The 19,854-nt window shown below is 53.1% G+C and overlaps 2 protein-coding genes across 3 annotated transcripts in view; one reads left to right on the plus strand and one right to left on the minus strand.

Moving 5' to 3' along the window:
- The window catches only part of Cpsf7 (cleavage and polyadenylation specific factor 7), a 25,157-nt gene extending 24,989 nt beyond the window's left edge, over window positions 1-168 (minus strand). For both annotated transcript variants that reach the window (XM_023707016.1, XM_023707015.1), the window contains exon 1: window positions 74-168. The gene's annotated coding sequence lies outside the window, so the exon portion shown is untranslated. The remainder of the gene's footprint in view (window positions 1-73) is intronic.
- Window positions 169-228: 60 nt separating this feature from the next.
- On the plus strand, window positions 229-12,390 carry Sdhaf2 (succinate dehydrogenase complex assembly factor 2). The gene is made up of 4 exons (XM_004646718.2): window positions 229-323; window positions 7,414-7,631; window positions 7,709-7,818; window positions 11,691-12,390. Exons 1-4 carry the CDS (start codon window positions 288-290, stop codon window positions 11,819-11,821), a joined length of 495 nt encoding a protein of 164 aa, XP_004646775.1. The 5' UTR covers window positions 229-287; the 3' UTR covers window positions 11,822-12,390.
- The last annotated feature ends 7,464 nt before the right edge of the window (window positions 12,391-19,854 follow it).

Below are 19,854 nucleotides of genomic sequence, written 5' to 3' on the forward strand. Positions count from 1 at the left end.
CCCCCTCCCCGCCTCGGCGCCGGCCCCGACCCTTCTTCCGGCCCCGCCGTCCCCGGCCGCGCGCCCCCGTTACCGGGAATATGGCGGCGGCGGCTGCGAGTCCGGACTAGGCCCGAAGCGCGCGAACCGCTCTCCGCCAGGCCCCGCCCCCTGCCGGTGGCGTCACGCGCACGGCCACTTCCGCCGCACGCAGACGCGCACAGAAGCTTCTTCCGGCTCAGGCGGGGCTCCGCCTCCTCGCGAGCACCGGAAGTGACGGGCGCGCGGGCTTCCTCTGCGGCGGTGAAATGGCGGTGGTCTCCGTGCTGCGGGCGCTGGCGCGGGTAAGCGGGCAGAGTCTGGGCCTAGGGCGGACGGCGCCGGGCTGGGGTCCCCTCTGCCCCGGGGTCTGTCCCAAGGCGAGGTCGCTCGGTGTCGTCGGGCTGAGGCCAGCCGCGGGCGAGACCCGGCGGCCAGCCCGAGCGCCCTTTCTCCTCCCTGTTCTGGGGGCTCCCGAGCCTGTCGTGCGGTCACGTAGGGTTTTGAGCCTTTATTCTTTTTAAATTATAGGCATTTATCACTGTAAACTTCTCTTTCGGCGCTTTTTTGGTTCTGTCTCGTCAAAGTTTACGTTGGGTTTTAGTTTGTCCCAAGGTAGCTTTTATCTTTTGATCTTTTGACATTTTGGGTTGTTCAAGAGCGTGTGTAATTTCCACGGATTTGTGAATTTTCCAGTTTTCTTTATGCTGTTGATTTCAGTGTGGTTGGAAAGACACTCGCTAGGATTAGTCGGCTTAAATTTGAGATTGAGTTTGTGATCTGCCCTGCGGAGCGTTCTGCGTGCACCTGAGAAGAATTTGTAACCTGGGCGGACGCTGTGACCTTCTGTTCGCTGCGACGCTTCGGTCCGCAGTGTCGTTCATGTCCTGTTTCCTTGTTGGCCCGCTGTCAGTATTTTAACCATCGTTGAAGCTGGGGGGTTTGAAACCTAAATGATCTGTTGCTGTTTTCGTTCCTCCATTCGGTTAATGTGTGCTTCATATACGTAGATGCTTTAATGTTAGGAGCATATGTATTTGCAATTGTGATGTCCTGGTGAATTAATCCTCTTGTTATGTAATTTTCTGGTGCGGTAATCTTGAATTAAATTTAATTTAAAGATGGTTTTGTCTGCTATCCCTTTGTTTTTTTGGATATCATTTATGTGGCGGATTATTTTCTGTCCTTTCACTTTCAACCTCTGTGTGTGTGTAAAAGTGAGTTGTGATAGTAGGAGCTTAATTTTGGTTTGCCGTGTGTGTGTGTGTGTGTGTCCGTCCTTTTAGACTGTGTGTCACTCTGCAGCTCAGGCTGGCCTTGAGCTCAGTTTGTAGCGCAGGCTGGTCGTGAACTCAACAATCCTCCTGCCTCAGCCTCCCTAATGCTGGAAATACCAGTGTACACCACCATGCTTGGCTTGTATTTTGCTTTATGAAATCCATTTATTCTGGTTTTTGATTGGATGGTTTAATCCATCTATATTTATTTGCTCATAGGGAAGGAGTTACTATTATTTTGTTCATTGTTTTATGGTTTTTTCCCCCATTTCTATTTTGTATCCTTTTTTTTTTCCCCAGTGACATGGTTTGATTAGTTTTCCACTGTCATTTTCTACAGATATTTCTTTGTGGTTACCATAGGATTTACAGATTTGACAGTTTAGCTGTCAATTGCATATAAAAAACTTTTTTTAAAATCCTTTTTATTTGGTACAGAGTCTCACTACGCAGCTCAGACTTGTAGTGATCCTCCTGCCTCAGTCTCCTGAGTGTTGAGGTCACAGGCCTGAGCCCCCCACACCCAGCTGGTACTGCGGTTTGAGCCCAGGGTCTTCACTTTTTTTCAGCAATACAAAATTCTGTGGTGGTCTTGTTAAAAATGTTTTCCTGGGGCCAATCCTAGAGGTTCTGCACCAGAGTGTTTAGAGTGGTTCTCAGGAAACCAACTTTTGGGTTAATTACATGTTTCATTCCATTCTCTAGCTTGGGCTGCCATACAGAATGCCATGGTATGGCTTAAACAACAGAAATGCGTTTCTCACAGTTGTGGAGGCTGCAGCCCTCTGGAGGCATCCGAGGTTTGGGTTCTCCCAGGCTTGTTCTCTGTTCTTGGCTTGCACACCACCACCTGGTGATGGCCGCACAAGGTCTCTCTCTGAGTGTTCACGTTCTCGTGCTCCCCCGCCCTCTGCGCTCTCCAGCCCTCTGATGTCTCTTTCTGACCTTGACAGTTTAATTAGAGCACACGCAGGTGTGTTTTGCCTTCATGCTGGCTGAGCTCCCTTGGGCTTTTTCTTTTTCTTGCTTGGTACTCAAAATCAAACTCAGGACCTTGTGCTGAGGCAAGTACCCTCTTTAGGGCTTCTTCATTGTGGGTGTCCATCTCATTGACCAAATCCAGGAAGTTTTTTGACATTATTTCTTAACTAAGATTTCTGCCCTTGCCCGTGTCCTCTGGGACTCCCAAAACAGTTCATGTGTCTTCTTGGTGGTGTCCTAAGAATCTCTTTTATTTTTGATTCTGCTCCTCTGCTTGGGTACTTTCAAGTGACCTGTGTTTGAATTTGTTGTTCTTGTGTGTCATGAAGTCAGCTCTTAAATGCCTCAAATGAAGATTTTTGGAAGTTACCGTGTTCTTAAGCTCCAAATTTTCTGTTCACTTTTTTGTATTTTTTTTCTCTTTGCTGATATTCTCATTTTACTTAAGCATCATTTTCCTGAGGTTGTTGAGCACCTTTGAGTGTTTACAGTGGACCCCTGAGTTAGGAAACGCCTCACATACAACTTGGAATGTGACTGAAATTTGTTTAACTTAGAATAAAAATCTTCAGTATGCCAGCTCCTTGTGCAGCTGTAAATAAAAATTCCCTGGGCCAGAAAAGTGTACATAAGCCCAGATGCATATTTCTGTGAACATGATCTCTTCTTTCTTTCTTTCTTTCTTTCTTTCTTTCTTTCTTTCTTAATGTATTTGATACAGGGTCTCAATTACAGGCATGCACCACCATGTGTGGTCTCTGTGGCCCACTCAATGAGCCCAGGGTGGGGCTAGACCAGCATATGGTTCCTGGGATTAAACCCTAGTCCCTGCACTTGCCTAAGCAGGCACTTAGTCTGCTGAGCTATCTCATAGGACCATGTGAGTGTGATTTCAATCAGTGCTTTATATCATGGCTACAATACCACTATAAAAATGGTCACCAGAAGGCTAGAAAAGAAACAAAAGGAAGGGAAATTAAAGAAAACAATCACCGTTGGAAAAAAAGGAAACTGTGGAGAAATAAGAGAGTAGTTTTCATGTGACCAATCTTGCTAATATAACATGTCAAAATTCACTGTGGGGGGCCAGGAAGATGGCTCAGTGGAATAAGTGCTTCCCTGGCAAGCATAAGGGCCTGAGTTCAAGCCCCAGTTCCACAAAAAAGAAAAAAAAGTCACGTGGGGCTGGGGAGATAGCTCAGCTGTCGATATAACTGCCTGCCTGGCAAGTGCAAGGACCCAGGTTCAATCCCTGGTACAATATGCTGTGCAGGCCCTGAAACTGGGCACGGTGGCACATGCCTATAATCCTGGCATCCTAGCACTGGGGAGGCTGAGACAGGAGATTACTATGAGTCCAAGAGTCTGAACTGCATAGCAAGACTCTGTATCAAAAAAATGAATAAGTAAATAAATTTTTAAAATTCACCATCTGTAGTCTGGAGAAAGGATTTGCGTAAGGAAGCTAGTGTGACAAAGTGTTACTGAGATGAGTAAATCGCAGTTAACGGTGTTAGATAAGGCAGAAGGACATCCATATTATTGGTATGGATAAACAAAAGGCAGATGGCCATTTATTGCCTGCCTGAGTCTATGATTTGTGAGAAGCTAGGGCTAACAATGTAGATCGTTTAAGGATAGTCCATCAGTGAGTGATACGGTGAAACATTTCATGCCAGTAAGCAGTAGTTTCACAATTTTAAAATGAGAACTAGGGTTCATAGAACAACTAGACACGGTGAAATAGCCAATGCTTATAAAAGGGCTGCTGAAAATTACATGCAGCACTTTGAAATGACGACACAGAGAAATGGCTTTTGCTTTCAGCAAGTTTTTAACTGTGATGAAACTGACCTTTTCGGGAAGAAAATGTCTAGGAGAACACACATTACCCAGGAAGGGAAGCAAGTGCCAGGCCTCAAGCCTGTGGAGGACATGCTAACCTTACTGCTGTGTGCAGTGCGAGTGAGTGGTGACCACACGATCAAGCCTCTGGTTATCACTCTGAGATCTTTAGAGCGTTGATAAAACAAAATCATAAAGAATAGGCTAGGCGTCATGTGGAGATCCAATGCAAAGCCCAGGTAACAAGAGTACTTTTTCTTGAGTGGCTCAGGGAGGCTTTCTGTCCCACTGCTAAGAAATATCTAGAGGACAGAGGTTTACTGCTCAAGGCTGTCATCATGGACAGTGCTCCTGCTCACGGACAAGACTGGGAAGAGGGCTTGGCTGAAGAATTCCTGTGGCTCTCAGTCCAGCTTCTCCCACCTAATACAACTCCTCTATTGTAGCCTATGGGCCAGCAGTTTGTAACTAACTTTAAAAAGCGGTGCACCAAGGAACTGCTCCTGAAGTGCTTCCGGATGGTCTCAGATATACATCTAGGGGCTGGTGAGATGGCTCAGTGGTCTAAAGCACCTACTTAGAACAAGCTTAGCAAAGCACAGGGACCGCGGTTCAATCCTCCAGCACCACATGCCAGCCCGCCCCGCCCCCTGGTGGGCTGAGCTGGCCACACACACACACACACACACACAAATAAAAAATTAAAAAAAAAAGATACACTAACCCTTAAAGAGTTCTGGAAGGAATATTACAACATCCTTTCCTTTGTGGGGTTAATTGAGAAATCTTAGGACACTGATATCTGCCTGGAAGAAAGTGTGACCTGAACTTAAACAGGAGAGAGGCTTTGAAGGCTGTGCAGAGAAACCTGCGCCTTCAGTGGACCCTGTGGTTGGTGACACTGCCGCTATAGCAGAGCCCGTAGGCCTGCAGGTGGACAGGGGTGACGTTGAGGAACTGGTACGGGAACACTCAGGAATCGTGTGCAGGAGGAACCTCAGCAGCTTCTGGCTGAGCTCAGAGAGCAATAGCTGAGGGCCTTTCTAAAGAGGAGGGGGATGGGCCGGGGAGACGGCTCAGTGGAATAAGCGCTTCCCTGGCAAGCACAAGGGCCTGAGTTCAATCCCCGGTTCCACAAAAATAAGTTCTCAAATAACGGAAATTTTGAAAAAAAATGGACACGGCTACAAACATTTGTAGAGGAATCCCACTCAGACAGAGAAGAAGCCAATCGTTCCATCCATTGCTTAATGACAGGGTCATGTCACACTACAGAACTGTGTTAAAGAAAAGTGAGAAACAGGCAACCTTAGACCAGTTTTTAGTTTTGAAAAAGCTGAGACCTCGTGAGCCACGAGCAGGTCCTCCTGGGCTGCAGCCTCTCCCAAGGAGAGAAAGGACAGCAGAGAGCCAGGTTCCTGCTGTACTCTGGAAAGGGCCTCTCCTTCCAACAGTAGCCACCTTTCATTGCATCTCCCTTCCCGCAAGCCCAAGATGTCAAGTTGAACGGTGAGTACAGTGTGAAATGTTTCTGGTGTCAGCCATATTTTATATGACTTTTTGGCAAATGTATTAGGAAAATTATTGGTGTTTCAGATAAATGATGCACAGCATACAACCCTTATTTTAGTAAGAGAAGGTTAGTTAAGGACTGCTTTGGGAGGTTCAGGACACATGATGGGTTTTTCAGTTATTTCATAAGGGAAAATATCTTGACTTACCAACCAGCTTGAGAGTTACAATCAGCCTTTGTTCGTAAGTAAAGGGTCCACTGTTATTTTACATTTTCATTAGGTGGTTCACATACCTCTGTGACTTCAGGGTTGGTTACTGGAGATCCATTTGGGTCCTTGGTTGACCATGTTTTCCTGGTTATCTGAGCACAAGTTTATACTCAAAAGTTTGTGTTGCAGATTTGTGTTGAAATCTCTGCATGGGGCCCTTTGTGGTGGCACATGGTAGTAACACCAGCACTCAGGAGGCGGAGGCAGAAAGATTGCTCTGAGTTCGAAGCCAGTCTGGCCTCTATAGTGGGACCCTGTCTCAAAAAATAAAGCAAAATAACAAAGTAAAACCAAAAAATGAAATCTGCATATGAAAAAGCAAGTCACTTGGCTTTGTGGACTGGCTCCCTGTGAGGACAGCTATTCCATTCATCTGTCAGGGGCTCTGTTAGGTGGGTCTGGAGAGGTTTTTTTTGTTTTTTTTTTTTTAATTAGATACCATTGGTACATTTTAGATACACATAACAATCATGTTCATCATAGAGAATTTGTACTCATACATGATATAACAGGGTTTTTTTCTTATTTTCCCCTTTCCCCTAGCCTCCCTTGGACCTCTGCCTAGAGGGTTTCTTTTTGGAGAGCTTGTCAGCTCCTGCTCGCTCTGGTGTCTGTGCACGATGGGGTTTCTCAGGAGCAGACAGCCCAGCTCTTCTCTGGCCCCTAGCGAAGGCCAGGTCAGCTGGAGCTCAGGAGTCCCCCCACAGAGCGAGTGTTGCACGCTCTTGGGGTCCTCCTCCTGCCAGCTGCACTCCTTGGCCTCTCCCTGCTGTTCGTGTTCCCTTGGCTCTGCAGCAAGCTGTCTGGCTGGCTGTTGTCTTCAGTGGCCCCTGGGCCTAGAGGGTGGGCTGTCGGTGCCATTAAGGCAGGAGGGACAGAAACCTAAGCCAGGGCTGGGGACTCTGGCAAGAGCGTTCCTGTTATCCTTACAGGTAGTTACCTTTTGGTAGCACTTAAGCAACGCAGAAACTGGGAGCTGGGGTCTCCCTGTCATGGGAGTTGGGGTGGATGCTGATCTCCGCCTCGGTGCCCTGGCATGTACCGGGTGTGTCGGCAGTCACCGAGTGCTTTGGGACCACAGGAGTCAGCTTGGTGTCCGTGTGGAGTCTGCGTCCTGCTGCATGCTCATCCCTCTTCCTGTCAGATCTCAATAGTTTGGGCCTTCTGGATCGGGAGAGGAGGGAGCATGCCCCTGGAACCCAAGGGGTCGCTCAAACATGTGGCTGGAGTATAGACCATGCTGTAGGACTTCGCCAGCAAAGTAAGGACAGGAGAAGGTATTCCTGCTGGGACAAGTCTGGGTAGGAACGTATTTTGCAGCTCTGTTCGGTTGTCTCTGTCCTTTCTGAGCCTTGACTTCCTGGATTCCTGGGCTGAAAGAAGGAACTGTGTCGGTGTAAACTCCTAAAACTTAGTAAGGGGCAGGAGGGTCAGTGCCTCCAGCGTGGATGAGCGTGGCGGGGGTGGCCATTGTTACTATAGAGATGTCTGTGGCTTGTCTATTTCAGGTGCTGTCAAGGCACAGCCTCCTGTCTCCATCATGCAGTGTGGCACCCTTCAGATGCTTCTGCGGGAGTGACAGTCCAGCAGACTCTCAGAAAGATGTGCTTGAAATCCCCTTGCCTCCGTGGCAGGAGAGAACGGACGAATCCGTAGAAACCAAGCGAGCGCGTCTACTCTACGAGAGCAGGAAGAGGGGGATGTTGGAGAACTGCATCCTGCTGAGGTCCGTGCGGAGGAACCGGGGTTCTTCCTTTACACTGGAGACAGTCATTTCAACTTCTTCCTTTTTCTTGTTTTTAGCCTCTTTGCTAAAGAACATCTGCACCGAATGACAGAGAAGCAGCTGAACCTTTATGATCGCCTCATTAACGAGCCCAGTAATGACTGGGATATTTACTACTGGGCCACAGGTACGGCTGTGAAAAGCAGCACACTGCAAAAATAGGGTGACACTGGCTGAGCTGCACTGGAAATTAGATTGTAGGCAGTTTTGTTCTTTTATTCGTATAATAGACATTCAACCCCAACACTGTTCAAATTTTACCAAAATGGGCAACATTTGTTTACACGTTAAGGTTCTCTAATGTTTTGAGGTTAAGGTTCTTTATTTATGAGACAGAATAGAAGCTGACTTTACCTAGCTTAAGTAAAAAGCAGTTTTAGTGGAAGGGTAGGTGAAGTTCACAGGTCAAAGGTTGAAGAGAAGCCAGGGGACAATGAAATAGTTAAGGTTGAGAGACATTTTTGAATTGCACCCGTAGGCATCCTGCCAGCCAGCAGTCTCCACTTGCCACCCCTGACTTGGAAGTTTCTGTAACTCCCACAGCTGGTTGGTATAGATGACCAGCTCTGCTCACGCGTAACAGCCACCCCACCACTGGGCTCTTGTAGTACTTCTTTTTTCATTAATATTTGAGAGACTTTCAATTTTTTTTTTTTTTTTTTTTTTTTTTTTTCAGAACCGGGGATTGAACTCAGGTCCTTGTGCTTGCCAGGGAAGCGCTTATTCTACTGAGCCATCTCCCCAGCTGTTTCAATTTTTTTATTTTTATTTTTATGTTTTAATATACTTAGCACAGGGTCTACAGGGTCTCACTATGTAGATTGGACTCGTAGTGATCCTTCTGTTTTCAGCCTCTCAAGTGCTGGGATTTATAGGCCACCACGTCCAGTCTCAATCACTGTCTCAGTGCATCCTGGGAATAGGGCCTACAGGGCATGCCAGGGATCCGGCTCTCGTGATTAAGCAGGCACTTTAATCCACTGAGCTATCTGGCCGGCCCTGTTTTGTGGGTTTTGTGATTGGGCAGGATGCACCAGGGATTGAATTCAGGACCTGGTGCTTTCTAGGCAGGCACTTATGCTGCTGAACTGTCTCCCTGGCTCTATTTCAGTTATTGGTAATTTGAGGGTTTCCCCCTTTTCCTTGAACAGTCTGGTCAGAAGATGCTATCTTACCAAAAAAAAAAAAAAAAGTTGGGGTGGGGAGATGGCTCAGTAAAATAAGCACTTCCCTGGCAAATACAAGGGTCTGAGTTCAATTCCTGGTTCCGCCAAAAAAAAAAAAAGTTGCCATCTTCTCTTTTTCTTTGAGATAAGATCTCACTGTGTAGTTCAGGTTGGCCTAGAGCTCGCTTTGTAACCCAGGCTGGTCTCAGATTTACAAAGATCCTCCTGCCTCAGCCTCCTGAGTGCTGGGTTACAGTTAAGCACCACCATGCCTGGCTCTTTTATTTTTCCAATGAACCAGTTTTTTTATTTCATTATTCTCTGATTTTCTCTTTTCAAGCCATTGAGTTGTTGATTTATGCTCTTCATTATTTCCTTTGCTGACTTTGGGCTAATTTTCTAATTTCATTTATTTGTTTTTACAGTACTAGGATCGAACTGAGGACTTTGCGCTTGCCAGGCAGGCACTTACGCTGCTGAGCTATCTTTCCAGCCTCTATTTTCTAATTTCTTAAGGTAGAATTTAGTTTATTGGTGACTACTTTTTCTGTGCTGTTTAATGTCATACATTTCCCTTGAAGCACCACTAACTTCATGTTAGAAATTTTGGTGCATTATATTGTTTCCTTAAAAGGGAAATATTTTCTGATTTTCTTTTCTCTTTCTTTTTGGCTTGAGCATTGTTCAGAAGTATATTGCTTAGGTTTTGGGTGCTGGGGAATGCCCCAGGATTTTCTGGGGCTGATTTTAGGCCCTGTGGTGTGGGCGTCTTCCTTGCCCGCGTGCGTGTGCAGGTGGCCCGCACTCACGTGTCTGGGTGTCGTCTGGCTCAGCCAGCCCGTACAGTTTCCGCTTTCTGTGTCCGTCAGTATGTTCCTCTGGTTGCCAGATGCTGTACTTAGTTGACTTGTAAAGAGAAAAGGGCTTTTCAAAAAAATTATGAGCCAGGCTCTTGCTGCATTGCCCAGACTGGCCCTGAGTTCCTGCTTCTCCTTAGGCACTCTGCTCGCTCCTTGTGGCCCTCCTGCCTCAGCCTCGGGAGTAGCTGGGGCTACAGGTACAAGTCAGCTGGCTTAGACAAGGCCTGTGTAGGGCCAGGGGCACAGCTCAGCAGCACAGCGCCTGCCTGGCAAGCTCAAGGTCATGATTTCGCTGCCCAGTCCCAATCAATAAAAAAAGGCCTATGTGGCTTATAATTTTGGGGGTCCCAGTCCTTGACGAGACACCAGTGCTGTCTAGGCAGCACATGGTGAGTGCAGGACACAGACACACCCCAGGCAGCCCCAGCCGCACAGGCCTCACCTCCAGGAGCTCCAGATGGTGTGGGTCAGTCTTTGGGTGCTGGGCCTGTCAGCTCAGTGTCTCCCACTTGGCCCTTTTGGCCCTGTTGACATGGCCCTCTCAGGACTAATAGTTTGCCAAGTCCTGTGTCTTGTCTTTGCATGGCCTTTGGCAGTTGTACTGGGCGGGGCCTCTTGCCCCGTCTTGTGCGGACCCCACCCACAGACCCCACGGGCTTGCCCTGCAGTGCTGCTGCTGGGTTTTTATTGCTCACATGCCTGCTCCGCTTTCTGCGTTTCTGGCAGGTGCTGCGCTTCCCACGCTCCGGCCGCTTGCGTTCACGCACCTGAGTCCCCCTGCATGTGCTGCTCTGCTCTGCCTAGCTCCCCTGCCACCCCCTTCCTCTGTGCTCGCGTGCAGCTCCGCAGTCTGCTGAGTGTCGCCCTTCTGCTGAGGGGTGACACACGCTGAGCCTGTTGTGCTGGTGCCTTGAGGTGGCGCGCTTCTCCCGAGGCCAGTGGTGGCGAGCCTTCCAGGGCCTTCAGAGACAATGAGCAGTGGCTGTGGCGCATGTGCTGGAGACTTGCCACTGCTGTCCTAGGCTGTTACTCTGGGCACCCACTGCCGTGGGGTGAGTGGTGAGGATAGTATGCATTTTGACTTTGCCTTGGTTACCCTCAGGATGGCCTGGCTGCTCCTGCGCTCCAGGTTGAGGCTTTGGTCAGATGGTGGTGCTGGGTGCTCCTGGTCTCCCTCCCCGCTTGCCTTCCTGCCCCGGGGCTGTCTGTGCTGGTCTATGTGCTGCGGAAGGAGCTCCCTGACTCAGGCCTCCAGGGCCCTGGGCCCCAACCTTGGACTGAGGCTGCCCAGTACCCGGCCCCCAGGGGACAGGAGGTGGCACTTTTTCTGCCTTCCTCTGTCCACTTGCTCCCCTGTGCACCTTGAGGGGCAGGTGACCTGCTCCCTCCCTGCTGGCGCGCCCCTCCTGCTGCTTGTTGACTGGCTCACTTAACCCAAGGTCTCTGACTGCTAGAGAAAGCAGGGCTCTTGCTCGGGCACGCGTGTGGGTCGGAAGGGAAGCACAGTGCACCCCAGCACCTGTGGGCGCCCAGCCCTGGATGGCGGGAGCCACGGGTGCTGCCACCGCGTCCAGCAGCCATGCCCGCAGTCCCAGAGTCCATCTGCCTTCCGTGTCTGTGCCCTTTGGCTCCTCGGCCTCGTGACCTTCATGCTCTGTGGTATGACATAAGCTAGGGTTAGGAGAACACAACCTGGCTTGCGCCCGCCTGAGAAGGGAGGTGGCTCCCAAGCGGCCGGGGCAGGTGCCAGTATAGTGTGTCCCGGCCGTGTTTGGGTGGTCCTGGGCTGTTTGAACAGGAGGTGGCACTGTGCCAGCAGCGTCTTCTGTAGGTGGGCGGGCCCAGCCAGGTCGAGAGGCAGGCGGGTGGCCTTGTTGGCACTGCGGTTCTCAGCAAGGCCAGTGCAGTTTTCTGGTTCTCATACCCGAGCCGTGACCCACGGGGTGCACCCTCTCTTCACTCTTCTCTTGCAGACACCAAGCCAGCCCCAGAGATACTTGAAAATGAAGTCCTGGCCCTGCTGAGAGACTTTGCCAAGAACAAAAACAGGGAGCAGCGACTGCGTGCCCCAGACCTGGAGTATCTCTTTGAAGAGCTGCGCTGAGCTGATCTCTCGTGACCCAGCCCAGCTTCCTGCTTCTCCTTAGGCACTCTGCTCGCTCCTTGCTTCTCAAGTGGGGGACCCAGCTCCGAGGATGGATCACCGCTGTCCCTGCTCCCTGGTGTCGCTGTGCAGTTCGGCTGGCTGCTGTGGCACAGGCCTGCCACAAGAGGGCACTGTGGCCGTATCCCTGCATGCCCAGGGAAGGGACAGGCTCCGCCGCCCTGCAGAGAGCGCTTCCTACCTGCACCCCCTTCCTCTGGGTCCCTTCCAGCTTGCTGCATCCTTAACAGTCAGGGAAGCTGACCTGGGCCCCCAGGACTGCTCAGGGGCAAGGCCGGCATGCAGGGCAGTGCGGGTACATGGCTCGCAAACAGTACCCATGTCATACATCCTTTAACACGTGCCTTTGGTAACTGAAGGAGAGCTGAACAGTAAAGGACAAGGACATTGCTGGTGTCCTGACTCCTACAGTTACTTTTACTCAGTGTGCTCTTGTATCACCTGTGGCCTTATGTTCATGGAGGTTGGTGTGGCTGCAGTGTAGCTTTCCCTCCTATGTGGCACCAGGACATAGATCTCCATCTCTGCAGTCTTCATGGTGGCTGTGGTTGACTAATGGTGCCTCACAGGCGGTGTGTTAGCTTGAAGTCAGCCCGGTGGTCAGCACTGGGCCCTGAGGAGCTGCACGTCATTGGCTGCAGGAGGATGGGCGGCTACCCAGTGGCTGGGAGTGTCCCCATGCGAGGTAGGAGTGTGGGCACGAGTTGCACTGTAGGCGTTCTGGTCTCTGCTAAGGAGGGGTAGGAGTGGACCACTGGCCTCTGTTTGTCTCCTGAAAGCCTTGGCTCTCCCTGCTTGTGACCTTAAGCCTGCCCAAGGTCAAAAGCCTGGAAGTGAATGCGGCTCCGACTCCCCAGAGCTTATAACTTCGTGCTGGAAACCTGGCAGACTGCTGTGTGTAGAGGAGTGATGGTGGAGTCAGTCCCTCTGAGACGTGGCCTCTGTCCCAGGGCCCCAGAGTGCACTCGTGAGCCAGCACTGCTCCAGAAGTGGAGAGGCAGCGCAGTGTGCTGGCAGGAGCACGGCCAGTTGGCTGGCCTGGGCCTCAGTTTCCTCTGGTATGTGTCTGCAGCTGGAGGCAGATGGATGCAAAAAGCGAGATGAAACTACAAGGCTCTCAGCGCCCCCCGCACATGGTTATGCATGTGGGGTACCTGAACGAGCTTTGGTCTTGGTCTTGGCCTGTGCTGTGCCTGACAAGACTGCCTGCGTGGTAACGCTGAGCAGGAAGGCCTTACCTGCAGGCAGAAGGCTGTGCCTGTTAGGCAGACCATGCGGCCGAGACACCTGGAAAGCACACACACCCTGGCGACAGCCGGTGATGGAAGAGCCTTTCCTTCCAAGTAAGGCACAGGAGCAGCTGGGGCACAGGCAGAAAGGAGAAGGTTGGCCTGGTCCTCCTGCGCGGCCCGTGGGGGCTGTTAAACGGCAGGGGTGATAGCTGGCCGTGGATCTGGCTGGAGACGTGCACACTGCCAGCAGCAACCTCGTCATCCCATGCACATTACACAACGGACCGTAGCAGCCAAGTATGCCAGTGCAGCCTCCCCTGCCCCGCCCTGACCCAGCTTAGCCTGACTTGGTCCCAGCATAACGCCCATCCACCGCATGGGCCCCTGGGGAGGGCTGGCTCCTGAAGGAGTTGTTTTCCTCCCGAGCTGCTGGCTGTGTCATCTCTGGAAGTGAAGGAGCTTCCTACCTGAAGCTGCTCAGTGTCAGGCCCAGGGGTGCTATGCAAACAGTTTTTCCCTTTATTAAGTAAAAGTAGGCCAGACACAGTGCATTTCTAAAAAATCAAAACAGTGAGGGCCTGCAGTCCTCAAGGGTATGCAAGGAGTGGAGCAGGGCTCATCACTCAGCCCGACAGTCCACGCTGACCTCACCGGAGCCCATGCCTGCAGCCCCTGTTTCCCCATCTCGGCTGTATCCCACAGCGGATGTCTGTCTGGGTCAAGAGAGGCTGCCCCTCCCAAGCCTTTCCTCTCAAGTTGGGCCCTGGGCCTCAGCAAAGTGCCCCTGTGGCCATGGAGGGCCACCTGGTCCTGGTCAAGGACTGCACGCAGGTCAGCCTTTGGCTTCAGCCAGGGTGGCACAGTGTCCAGTCCATGTTTGTAAGCATAAGCCACGCAGGAGGCAGCACTGCATGGTGGAGAACTTCAAACTTACCTTGGGATCAGCCCTGCGTCATACAGGCGTGTTGACAGGAAGCTCTGTAGTGCTGGATGGCAGAGGGGTGTGGCCCTCATGGCCCCCTGTGAGTCGCCCTTGCTGCACCAGACTCCCTGTCTGCAGCCCCAGGAGGACTGCCTCGAGATCCCACAAGCCCGGAAGGAGCAGTGCTGGTGCACTCCCCAGCCTGGGGTGCAAGTAGCACCCGGTGGAAAAAAGCAGTCATGCAGTAGTGGCCAGCAGTCCTGCAGGGGCTGGTGCTTGGTGATCCTTGCCTTAACGGCAGCTGACATGTCCTCTTGTGGGACCCGGCCCTGCTGAGAGCCGTGGGGGATTCTGTCTTAAATCTGCCCTACGATGTTACACAGCAGGAACAAGTGCTGTCCGCTCTTGAGGTTGCTCAGTGGGTGCTTCTGCAGTCATAGGCAAAAGTGGAGGAGCCCAGTCGAGCAGCTGGTGCCATCTGGGGTCGCCTTGACCGCCTAGACCTTCTCATCCTAGATCCTGCCTGGGCCACTGGGGGCTCCTGAGACGGTTCACATGTGACGCCTTGTGGCTCCCACGAGGACTAGGCTGGACCCCGGGGGGTGATGTCACAGCTTGGAGACTGCAGACTCATCCTGGGCACTCTGAGTGGGCTCAGCAATGGCCTGGGGAGGTGGTCGGGCTGGGGAAGCAACAAGATCATGCCCACTGTGGGGACCACCTCACCCTGTGCAACAGGGTTAGTGCCATCACCTGGAGGTGGGCTCAGCCTTTATCCACACCTGGTCCTCAGTCCTGTTCTCAGTCACCCCAGGGAAGGCTCCAGGAGCAGTGTTGGGGCTGTGGTTCTGCCCAGGGGCAGCAGGTGGCTGGCTTGGTCCAAGCCAGGAATGTGATACTCAGAAATCTAACCTGAAAGCTGCAGGATTGGCCTGCTCCAGATGCAGGAAGGGGACTGTCACATCTGTTCTTGAGCACCGCTCCAGGTAGGGCTGGGCCTGCCAGTCCGCTTTGTCACCTCTCGGGGGCGTCCAGCCTTGGGTGACTTGCACGGCTGTGTCCTGGTCAGCGTCGGGAGGCAGCCAGGACCACTCGGCACCTCTGTCCTTACCTGAGCTCAGCAGGACTAGTGCTGCTTGGGGCGCAGTCTCAGTCATTCCTCTGAAGATAGCAGGAGCACTGTGCCACTTGGTGACTCAGAGGCTGCTGGTAGGAAACCCTGCTTTTGCTGTGCTGTGGTGACAGCCCAGTCCTGCCTGCCAAGGTGGCTGTGGCTGGCAGTGGGATGCAGTATTGAAGCCTGTGCTGGCCCAAGCAGCACGCCAGCCCTCAGCTGGGGAGGGGCACCCCCTAAGATAGGGACTTTGTGTGCTGTGTGGGTCGGCCACTGTTTCCGTTACTCAGAAGTTAAATGTACAACGTTCAAAGGAGCTGTTTGCATCCCTCCTGGCAGTAGGGCGCATGCTCCGTGGTCCCAAGGCCCACATCTGCCAACCTGCCCTTTGTTGCTGCTGCTGCTGAACAATCCCTGTGCTCCTACCATGCCATACAGCCAGCCCAAGACGGTCTCGCTGTGTAGCCCAAGCTGGCCTTAAGCCCAAGTGTGTGATTCTGAGTATGTGCCACCACACCATTTATGCTACGACTTTTACAATGAGTTTTTTTGTCTTCTTTTTTGAGGCAGAGTCTCGCTGTGTAGCCCAGGCTGACCTTGAACTCTTTGGCAGTCCTGCTACAGCCTCTGAGTTCCTGGATGATGGGCATGTAACGCTCTTGCCTGGTTGCACTGACTTTGAAATAATTATTAGCTTCCCATCAGTATGCCTGAGCCAATTAAGGTGAAAAGATTTATCTTGGCTTGGTTTCTGAGGCTGCAGCCCAGGATCTGTGCATGGGGCATAAGACTATGGGGCCGTGTGTGGGGGTGCAGCTGCGCCTGTGGCCAGGAAGCAGAAGGGGACAAGACCTCTATCCCTCAGGTCCCCAAGTCTTCTGGTCACCCCACCCCCCAGGCCTGCGGCAGGGCTCTTTGGGGACCTTCCACATGCAGACCAGAACAGCTGCACAGCCCAAGAGCAAGGTGCTACAGGCAGGTAGCGCAGCGCTCAGTACCTGTGGGCACTGGGCCACCCCAGCCTCAGGACAGGCCCAGCTGTGCCACGGTGACACAGCCCAGTCTTGCATATGCTGTTCTCACCAGTGCACTGTGCTGTCACAGACCCTGGGCTGAACCTGCAGAGGCCCCTGCTGTCCTCCCAGAGAGCCTCCAGGCCAAAGGGGACTTCAGACTACAGTGGCTGGTGCACAGGACACTGACGGGCTAAAAGAGCAAGGCTTCCTCCCAGCCCAGAAGCAAGGAGGTGTGTGTGTGGTGGGGGAGGCCCATGTTCTGGCTTTGTCCGAGGTCCCTCATGCGAGGTGGAGGTGGTGCGCACCCACCTGCTCTGTCCTGCGTGATGTGGGCGGGAGGCACGCCTGGCTGCTTCTGCATGAGAACATCAGTCCCCACAGGGCCAGGGGCTGTACCATTGGCTCCATTTAGCCACGGCCCCTTGAGGGCTTCCATGCGAGAGCTGGGCTATGCCTGGGGCAGCAATTCTGGCCAGAGCCAGAGGGCCATGAGAGCCCCCATGTCACAGCAGTATGGTGCACATCCTAGAAGTGACCCTACTCTCATGCACCCCTTGCTAACTAGACCTGCTCAGGTGTCCACAGAAGGGGGCAGGAGGCATGGGGTCACCTGCACCTAGATGGGATGGACCTTCGGGAGCTGGTGTTTGTATCCACTCTGGTGACAGGAGCCTAGCCTGGTACCACCTGCACACGCCTTCGTGTACATCCTGAAGCCAGGTGTTGGGCCCCATCGTGCTTTGCATCTAGGTCTGGTATGTCCTGTGTGCACTGCGTTTGGACCTGTGATCTAGTGGGTGGCACGGGGGCTGGGAACCAGCCAGGCCCTGGTTTCAGCTTGCTCTGGGGTCCTGGCTGGGTGTGTGTGTGTGTGTGCGCATGCGTGCGTGAGTGCGTGTCTGGCTGTCCCCCTCCCTCCTGCATGGGACAAGGCCACTGTCTTCCTATTAGGAAGGAGCTGTGTTGGTCAGGTGGGGCCAGACTGGTGAGAAATGGCCCCCATCTCCATGCTAGTAAGGTGAGGCTCACTGGGCCCCAATCTCCTGCACTCCTTGTGTCTGATTCTTTTGGTGATTCATTATAAAACAATCTTATGTGTCCTCTATTGTGTTCACCTTGCAAAAGCTCCAAATCATGACACCGTCCCAGTACTCACACCTCACTCCACAGTAGCAAACTTCCTTGGCCTTCGTCCTTGGGACAGCCACTCCTGTCAGTCGGTTTCCTGCCCAGCACGAGTTCACCTGCTCCTGGTGACCTCACACAGGAGTATGCCGAGGCAGAGCTCTGCCCAGTGTCTTGGCAGGGAAGGGCAACAAATGCCGTTAGCGGTGCCGAGTGCTGTCTACCTGGTGACTGCCTTGGCCAACCTCCTGAAGACTGGACGACTCCACCTAGCTCTGCCACCTGAGTTGCCTGGCACCCCATGGAGCCAGGGCTGGAGATGTGACCCCCTTCTCAGCTTCTGGGACCTCCTCCTGCCCTGGTCTGGCTAGGTGCTGCCCGGAACCTCTCCACCTGTGGAGGACAGGACGGCACCTGCTTTCTACTCCACTGTCTGCAGGAGTTATCAAGATCAATCAACTGTTGGTCTCAGCTCAGGAGGCAGCAAAGCTATGGGGCGACTGTCCAGGGGCAGGATGGAGGCCCAAGGCAGGGAGATGGCTGGTGCCCATCTGGGCTTATCAACTCTAAGGGGAGAAGTAGCGGGCTAGTAATACTCTTAAGTTACTGACTGATCTCTTGTACGAGGGGATGGTGCAGGCTTAAATGAGTCCAGTGATAGGATTCAGGGCTCTAGGAGGTTCAGAATCCTTTAGCAGAACTCCGGATTCTCTGGGGACCAACACAACTCCTCTGGGTGGTCCACATTAGGTTCCTAAGCAAAGCAGGGTGATACAGGAAAAAATGCAAGGATCTGAGAACTCCAGCAGGACCTTGGGAGGTACTTCTTCCAAGTAGTACTTTATGCCAGTCAGGACAACTACTTTATCTCTAGGTTGACCTTTATTCTAGGGGTATGGAGGCTGCAACTATAATCTCATTTTAGTTAGTTGGGGCTGGAACCGAACAACCTCGGCTGTGACCTCGTCTTATCCTTTGAGGTTTCAGGGTTTCACCAGCCACTAAGGCTTCAGCGGGGACCAGTGGCTCACAGAGCTCGCCTACTAAAGTCCACTGCCCGCCTCCAGACAGTGGGCCTGGGCCTTGGGCAGACTCATGAGTACACACGGAAAGCCAACTGGTTAAGTCCTGCTCAGCGTGGCTCTGTGGTGGTCTCCGTCAAGTAGAGGAGGTGGCACTTGGGCCACCGGCCAGGGCTGTTTGAGCGCAGGCAGCAACACCTCAGGTACTGGAGCCCCCAAGCGCGTGTGCAGGGCAGTGCCTGGCCAGCCACCCTCCCGAGGACCCAACCTGGGCCCTCAGAAAAGGCCATCACTGGCCTAGCCACCCGACCCTGGCAGCACCACCACCATCACTCCACGGTACAGGAGCCCAAGGGCAGTTCTGCGAGGTCCAGATGAAGATGCACTGCTGTAAGTGTGTAACCATGCATCTTGGAAGCTGCCGAGGCCACCAGGTGCCACTGCAGCTGCGCAGAGAGCCCAGCGGCCTCCCTGTGCCCTTTGCTAGGATGGAAAGCCCGCCCCAGCCCTTGACGCCCTGTCTCTTCCCTAAGGGCTGAAGAGGGGCCTCATTTGGACGTGGCCCCCATGGGCGGAGCAAGGGGCAGTTGATTGAGAAAGGCCACTCTGCTCTCAGTGTTGGGCCAACCTCAAACCTGAGCTCCAGCAGAGACTGGGGGGTGTCTTCAGCTCCCCTGGGATGTGGCATCCAGGCTGTGTGGCCCAAATCAGGACCCACAGCCTTGGAGTCCCTCTGGACCAACCTGCCAGGCGCAGAAAGTGCCAGAGGGTATGGACGCCCAGGCTGGATCGCACCCAGCCCTGTGTACCCTGGGGGAACACAGATTGGATGTGCTGGGACTTGAGACTTCTGAGTTTTGTCCTCAAAGCTGCTGCTTGGTGACCTCCAGGGACAGGGAACTCACTTCTCCCATTAGGTGGCTGGTGAGTTGGGTGCCTTTCCTGAGTTCAGCTGAGGCACGTTGACCTGTTTCTTCCTGACAAGACCTGGGCTCTGCCGCTCTGTGGCCCGCACTGTCCGTGTGCTCTGGTGTGTCTTTGGGGGCTACGCCTGCAGCCAGAGCATCGGTCAGCGGCTGTGGCACCCCCTACCCTAGGGGTGCCGGCCCGTCAGGTCCACCTCTAAGCCTGGAGAGGGCCTTGATGAGTCCCCTTCGCCTCGACCTCCCTCCCCAAGCAGGGGCCGGCATGTCTGTGGCCCTGTGGGAGCAGCTCCTAGTGGGCTGGGCAGATTGAGGATGAGAGGGTGGCACCGTCTGGCCCTGTGTTAGAGCCCTGCTGGAGCCCTGGCACTGCGGAGAGACTTTCCCCACCAAGGTGTGTGAGGACGATCTGAGTAGGGTGAGGGTCCCGCTGCACCCTCCTGCCTGCGGCTCAGGCAGCTTCCCCCAGGTAAGTGGCCACAGTATCCGCCACCCCCACCTTGAGAGCTGGGCACAAGGAGCACTTTACATGGCGGGGGCGCTGCATGCTGGAGCCTTAGGCCCAGCTGTCTTAGGTGCCCAATGGCCACCTTCGACCCGCTGCGAGAGTGGGGCCCTT

The sequence above is a fragment of the Octodon degus genome, unplaced genomic scaffold (genome assembly GCF_000260255.1).
Source record: "Octodon degus isolate 3935 unplaced genomic scaffold, OctDeg1.0 scaffold00279, whole genome shotgun sequence".
Taxonomy (NCBI): domain Eukaryota; kingdom Metazoa; phylum Chordata; class Mammalia; order Rodentia; family Octodontidae; genus Octodon; species Octodon degus.